Raw genomic sequence first — 7,223 nt, 5'->3', positions numbered from 1 at the left:
CTTCACTGGGTGGAATGACCTCACGCCCACTGGGATGTTCAGAACGCGGGAGACTCATAAAAAAAAAAACAAACAAACAAGCCAAGCCGCTTTTGAGCCAGTATCTAGCTAGCCGGCCTCCTCCTGGAGAGATCTGTCTGTCATTGGTTTTCATTCTTTCCGATTGTAGAACACACCCGCTTGTGTGAGCCTGTTAATTAGAACGAAAACAGAACTGTTTCTGTTATGCTTTAGAACGACAGAAACTTTCAGCCAGTTGTGGGACGGGAGAAACGGCAGTGCACCGCCTACTTTGGGTATCATCCGGGTATTGGCACCTGAATTCAACAAGAAGCAAGTGAAAAACTATCAAAGCTTGGAACTGGGAGTATGAGAGTGCCTTGACCATTTCCAGGAGGGGGCTAACCAGCCTTATCCGATTCCTAAGTTGGCCTCTTCAAGAGCAAATAACAACCGAGTGGCTTCGGAGGCCACCTCAGGGTCAGCAGCTTCTGAGGCCACCTCAGGGTCAGGCAGGAGTCTATTCCTGTGAGCTGCTGAGTCACTGCCCCCGCCCCCCTCAGAGAGCTCCCAGCCTACTTTAGTTTACCTAGAAGGCAGAGGGAAGCCTCCAGCTAAGTGGTCAACAAAGGTGACCTCTGCTCTTATCTGGAAGCATCTACGAACTTTCCCTACCACCTGAATGAGAAGCATTTAAATATCAATAATTTAGATAAGGCCTACTAGGGGACACACACACAATTCCCAGGGAGTGGAGGAGTGGATCAACGGAACAGTAGAAATACCCAAAATACCTTCTAGTCCTCTTTCAAGCATGGGCTTAGTGTCATAAGGTTAGTAAATTACAGATGAGCAAGACATGCACCCTGAACCTCTAGTAAGTTCTATAAAAGCTTCCCTGAAAAGGTTAGAGCAGCAAGCAGTTCTCAACCTTCCTACAGCTGCGACTCCTTTAACACAGTTCCTCACGGAGTGGTGACCCCAAGCATACAATTATTTCATTGCTACTTTGTAACTGTAATTTTGTTACTGTTACGAATCGTCATGTGAGTATCTGATAGGCAGAATATCTGATATGTGACCCCAAAGGGGCCAGACAGTAACGTTGAGAAACACTGGCTTGGAGGTAATGTGAAGAAGGCCATGAACAGGAGCAGGAGACAAAAAAAAAAACAAAGCAAAAGCACAGGACAGACAAAGCTTTCAGGACCCTGTGCCACCCCGTGTCCTCTTTGGGGGACACACCCATGGCCCACCTTCTTTCCACAACAAAGTTTTGTTCCTAGGTTTGCTATCTCAGGAAGAGTAAAGAAACACTCGCTTTATATTTTTTAAAAAATTTATTTGTGATCTGTACATGTCATAAAGTGGGGCTTCATAGTAGATCTTTAAAGGCAAAACAAAAACAAAACAAAAATCCAAAGTAAAAATGTATAAATACAATATATATTTCTTACAAAAATGGGAGATTTACAAAATATACATACTGCACTGTCTCTATTTTACAAATTTCACATGCACTTGAGAGAGAAACACAGGAGAGGCCAAACCTGTGTAGTAGCAGTTAAAAAAAAAAAAATCTGACAGGTGAGATCATATTCTGAGTTTCAGAAATGCAAGATCACTTTAATGTAAAAGCAGCTCCATTGCACTGAACGTGACAGATAGAAAGTAATTTGTACTCCTGACAGTACCCCCCTGATTGGCATTTAACAGCCGCTCTAAGAAACTGAGCAGCATTGAAGACTGGAGGACAGTCAGTGTCAAAGGTGGAGCGAAGGTTGGCTCCCATGATGCTGTTAGCTTTACACCATTATGCCAAAGAACCAGGCTTCTATCACAGGAAAAAAAAAGTATATAATTTAAGATTAATACATTTAAGTCTTCTAGCATATTTCAAAGAACTCCAGAATCACTTTGAAGTTTACCTTCCTCTAATGACTTCCTAAACCCGGTACAAGCTCACCTCTTCTTCCTTGGCTGGCACCCTGGCGCATCGCCTCTTAGGGTCCGAGACCAGAGGAAGGGTCCGCACCTGTTTCTCATACACAGATGGAGGGAACTAAGGGACGTGGGCAGAATGTTTTCAATCCTTTAAATGAATTTGCCCCTTTATTTTGATTCTGTGAGCATTATGCCTCTTCTTTCATCTTGAAGAATACAGATTGGATGGTGGGGGGAGCCAGGTGTGACACTCCACACTGTAAATCTCTGCACTCGGGAGGCAGAGGCAGGGGGATCTCAGAATTGGAGGCCAAGCTGGTCTACAGAGTGAGTTCCAGGACAGGAAAGGAAACACAGAGAAACTCTGTCTAGAAAAGCCAAAACAAACAAACAAACTAAAAAAAATTATCAAAAAAACCCTCAAAAAACAAAAAAAGAAACAAAATCCCAAAGAAATCCCAAACAGACACACAAAATACACACACACACACACATTGGACAGAAAGAGGTGGGAAACAAACAAACAAAATTTAGGCTAATGGGGTGTGCGGAATGGAGGGAGGTTTCATTAAGCTGTTACCAGAGCCTGTTAGTTCATGTGTTGTGATTTAAATCTGTTTAAAACAAATATCAAAACTTCTTGCATCTCCTTTATCCAAGTCAGAACCTTCAGCTGAATGGGTACGAAAGCATGCTGTCTTTAGCTTTTCCTTAAAAAGGAATGTTTATCTCAACCAAATTAACCACCGAAGGGAAAGCTCAGATTTCTGCTGCTTTGCCTATAAAAGCCACTGCCTTCACAGCTAAGCTTTCCTCAGGGAGACACTTTTGTTTTCCCCTTTGTCTCTTACAACAAAGACAAGGGGGGAAAAATGCATTCCTATTTTGAAAAGCAACAAGTCATCACTTCTTTTTCAGGGTATGAAACCAAATAAAACATTCTTTTTCTGTCTGCCTCCCGCCTTCCCAAGAAAATGAAGAAAGTAGCAGAACCAGGCTACCACTCGGTCTCCACTTGGAAATTTTCCCGTCTTCTTTTGCATCTTCACGTTAGGATTCTAGCAGGCAGCCTTCCCCGGCCTTCCAAATGCTCATTTTACTAGACTTGAAAGGAGAAGGGGAGGAAAACAGGCGGGAGGGGGTCGGGGAAGAGGATTGTAATGTCTGACCCTGGAAATTAACCCATCTGGGCTCCAGTTTGGCCCCAGTGAAAAGAGATTATGGTTTGACCACCGCTTGACAAGGGCACCACAGGGGGCCCCCCCATTTTCCCAACAAAGCCAGGCTGCAGACAGCGCTATCTTCCCCCCTCCCCCGGCCTCACTGGAGTGAGGACAGCCGCTTGCCTTGCAGCAGGGATTGGACTCAGCCCTGGCTCAGCTCTGGCGCCCGGAGGAACTCACCAGTTTCTGCTGATTTCAACCTTTTCCTAACGGCCCTCCCGGCCCATATCTTTCACAGTTAGCATCCTGCGAGTCTTAGCCAGCAGCAGTTTTCCTATCCACGCCGCCTTTTGACTTTTCACTCAGGCCTCCACTCGAAATCACCTCTCACCTCCAAATAACTTCTCACTTCCACGTTAAAGCTAAGTGGAGGAGGGGGTAGCCTACAGAAACAAGTCCCCACCCAGCAGTTCTTTCCCTACCAAGCCTCCTCTCCTACGGGGAGGTAGAAGTGGCAAGGGTAGGGGAAAGACCGGGTCTCATACCGCAGTCTCCCCCTTGCTGCTGTGGCTGAGTCTGTGGTAGAAGCGACGCCATGACTGCAGGGTCTTGCCCGACCAGATCCAGAAGCCGGTAGTGATGCCCACGATCATGGTCATCAGATACTTGATCATGAAGACTGTGAAGTCGGGGCTCATGGGTGGGAAGTGGCCTGGGGGGCAGGGCACGGCATAGCTCTTGCAGGTCTGCAGGAGCCAGGTGCGCTCCCAGTGCTCACGGAAGGCCTGCTCGTAAAAGTAGCAGGCCAACACGATGGTGGCAGGCACCGTGTAGAGCACGCTGAAGACGCCGATGCGCACCATCAGCTTCTCCAGCTTCTCCGTCTTGGTGCCGTCGTGCTTCATGATGGTGCGGATGCGGAAGAGAGACACAAAGCCGGCCAGCAGGAAGGACGTCCCGATGAAGAGGTAGACGAAGAGGGGCGCCAGCACGAAGCCCCGCAGCGCATCCACACTAGACAGGCCCACGTAGCACACTCCACTGAGTAGGTCCCCGTCTACCTGGCCCATGGCCAAGATGGTGATGGTCTTGACCGCCGGCACAGCCCACGCGGCCAGATGAAAGTACTGCGAGTTGGCCTCGATGGCCTCGTGGCCCCACTTCATGCCAGCTGCCAGGAACCAAGTGAGGGACAGAATGACCCACCAGATGGAGCTGGCCATGCCGAAGAAGTAAAGCACCATGAAGAGGATGGTGCAGCCCTCCTTCTTGGTGCCCTGCGCCACCGTGCGGTAGCCATCGTCCGAAAAGCGCTCCACGCACACGGCGCGGTCTTCTAGCAGGAAGCCCGCCACGTGCGCCACAGCCACCATGAAGTAGCAGCCAGACAAGAAGATGATGGGTCGCTCTGGGTAGCTGAAGCGCCGCATGTCCACTAGGTAGGTGAGCACCGTAAAGAGCGTCGAGGCGCAGCACAGCACTGACCACACACCCACCCAGAGGCGGGCGAAACGCCTCTCCTCCTCTTTAAAGTACATGAGGCCGTTAGCACGACCCGGCTCACACGGGGCACCGCAGTCGCGCTCACCTAGGAAACGGTAGCCCAGGTAGGGGGGCACTTTGAGCTGGCGCGGGCAGGAGAAGGGGAAAGACCACCGGCCTCTGCCATCCGAGGGGGATATCGCAGTGAAAGGCGGGTCGGGCAGGTAGGGAGCTGTAGGGTAGGCGGTGGGACTGCCGCCTGCGCCCCCGGAGCCGTCGGATGTGTTCTGGCCCACGCAGATCTCGCCGGCGCCGTGTACCGGGAAGTTCTCGCAGCGCAGCCTCTCAGGCCACTGGAAGCCGAACTTGTTCATGAGAGCCTCACAGCCTTGGCGGGCGCGCTCGCACAGGGAGCGGCACGGAGGAATGGCTTGGTCGAGTACCGTGCACACGGGAGCGTACATAGAGCACAGAAAGAAGCGCAGCTCGGGAGAACACTGCACCTTCACCAGCGGGTAGAACTGGTGCACCTCGAGGCCCGCGTCCTCTTGGTTTGTGTGGCCCAGCAGGTTGGGCAGGATGGTCTGGTTGTAGGCGATATCCGTGCACAACGGGATGGAGATGGGCTGGCAGAAGCCATGATCCGGTACAGAGATGCCCTTCTCGCCGTGGTAGGGCTGAGCCCGGGTGCCCGTGGGCAGTGCGCCCAGAAGCGCCAGCACCAGGGCGCACAGGCCCAGGAGCGAGTGCGACGCCGCAGTGCCGGGGCCCCGCATCGCGGGCCGAGAGTGCAGTGGCGTTCTCAGCTGGAGGAAAAAGACGAGGCGCTGGGGAGCGGCTAGGATGCAAGGAGGCGCCGCCGCGCCCGGCGCATGAGAGTCCTCCCGGCGCCGGGGCCGGGCCGTGGGCGGTGCGGAGCCCAGGGCGCTAGGGTGCTTGCACGGCGGGGGCGAGGCCGCCAGCCGAGGGGGCGCCGCAGCCGCCTCCGCGTGGCACTCACGCGGCCGCCGGGGGCTCAAACTCCTGGGTCTGGGATGGGGGATCGGGGGAGGGGGTGTTGCCTTACCCTCCCCGCCGAGACGTAACGGTGCGGCTTTCTCTTCGGCGACGGACTAAAAGCGTCTCCGGTTACCTTCCAAAGTTTGCCCAAGTCTCTCGAGCTCGGGGCGCAAGGCGATGCCCACGTCCCCCCACAGGAGTCGGGCCTCCGCCAGGCCAGAGCCCGGTGTCCCCGCCTGCTCGCCCGGGCCGCCGCCGAGGCGTGCAGCTCCGCCTTCTCGCCTCGAGGCCCCGCGAGCCGCCGCCGCCGCCTCCTCTTCTGAACCTGGAGCCTTTTTCAGCTCCGGGAAGGTCGGCCCCAAGTTACAGCCAAACGTCTGTTTCTCAATTTGAGTCCGATCCGTGCTCAGGAGCTAAGAGCTGGGCGAGTTCTTTTTGGAAACGCGGTTGCGCGGAATCCGAAGCGCCGAGGCTCCTGCACCCGCGGCCTGCCCCGCGCAGTCCCGGCCCGCGAGTCCCCGCGTCCGCCGCCGCCCGCCGGGGAAGGAGCGCAGAGTAACGCTTGGGAGTTGCGCTGGTGGCTAGAAGGTGCGTCGGGCTCGCAGGGTTTCGGGCCGCCCCGCCTCCTCCCCTCCCCCCATTCACAAACCACTCCGGGGGCGGGCCCCGAGCCCTCCGGAGGCCCAATAGCGTGCTTTGTTTTCTCTGTAGCCGCCTTCCGATTGGGTGGAAGTCGGAAGGGGCGGCCGAGGGAACGAGAAAGGCGGTGCCTGCAGTGCTCTGGGCGGATTCCTGAGGGGAGGGGCGGGGGACCGGGAGAGAAAAGTTGGGAAAAAACTTTTACCCAGAATTTGCTCAGGGGAGAAGAACGCACCAGAAAGGGAATTTGCTTGAAAGATTGGCTCCTCTTCCGGGTACCCTAAAACACACATTCCTGAGCAGAAGGGCGCATTCGCCAAAGGCCTCGGCAAAAAGCTGAGAATAGCGCAGCGCTCGGGCGGAGAGACGTGATCTGGAGTCACGTTAGCCTTGGCTGGCTTGGGCGGGAGGCTTTTGGTTAGCATCAGTGTGGGTCGAGAAAGGGGTGCGACTGACGATCGCTTTTTTTTTTTCTCCCCACACCCCAGCCGACCACGTGAAACCACAATCCCCTCTCCCTCCCCCAGTCACAAAGAGGGGGGCCGCCTGGAAGGAGAAACCCGAGTCGGCAGAGGTGGGGACTTGGCGGCGGCAGGAAGTGCAGACCCTTGGAGGAGAGGGCCTGGAGTTGGGGGTGCGCGGGGCTCAAGAGCCAGCCCCCCCCCCACACACACACCCGCGCGCTCACGGCCGGGAGCCTTGGGAGCCCGAGAGGTTCCAGTGGGGTTTGGAGAACACTCGGGCAGCGCTGGGGGAAGCTTTATGAAAGTAACCTGAGACCGAGTGGCCCGGAACTCCCTGTACGATTTACTGAGCGCCTTCGGTTGCCCTGTTTCCCCTTAGCACTGCGGTGTGTGGCCTTCGGGGACCCTATCTTCGTTGCAGAAACAACCATTTGATCTTTCCATTTGGAATCTACATAGAAAAGTTTTTATGCGCGTTAGAAACCAGGGCATTTGCTAATTAAAGGGCTTTCGAGACACAAAGAGGGGTTAT

General features: G+C 54.3%; 1 protein-coding gene across 1 annotated transcript; it reads right to left on the bottom strand.

The window, feature by feature from the left end:
* Positions 1-1,321: 1,321 nt before the first annotated feature.
* On the bottom strand, positions 1,322-6,196 carry Fzd7 (frizzled class receptor 7). The gene has a single exon (XM_048428753.3). The coding sequence runs from the start codon at positions 5,363-5,365 to the stop codon at positions 3,647-3,649; it is 1,719 nt and encodes a 572-aa protein (XP_048284710.3). The 5' UTR covers positions 5,366-6,196; the 3' UTR covers positions 1,322-3,646.
* Between the last annotated feature and the right edge of the window lie 1,027 nt (positions 6,197-7,223).

The sequence above is a fragment of the Myodes glareolus genome, chromosome 27, assembly GCF_982192425.1.
Source record: "Myodes glareolus chromosome 27, mMyoGla1.1, whole genome shotgun sequence".
Classification (NCBI taxonomy): Eukaryota; Metazoa; Chordata; class Mammalia; order Rodentia; family Cricetidae; genus Myodes; species Myodes glareolus.
This window is presented reverse-complemented; position numbering and strand designations above follow the sequence as displayed.

Coding starts and splice junctions, on each gene's coding strand:
- Fzd7 (XM_048428753.3), bottom strand. CDS start 5,365: ATGCGGGGCCCCGGCACTGCGGCGTCGCACTCGCTCCTGGGCCTGTGC.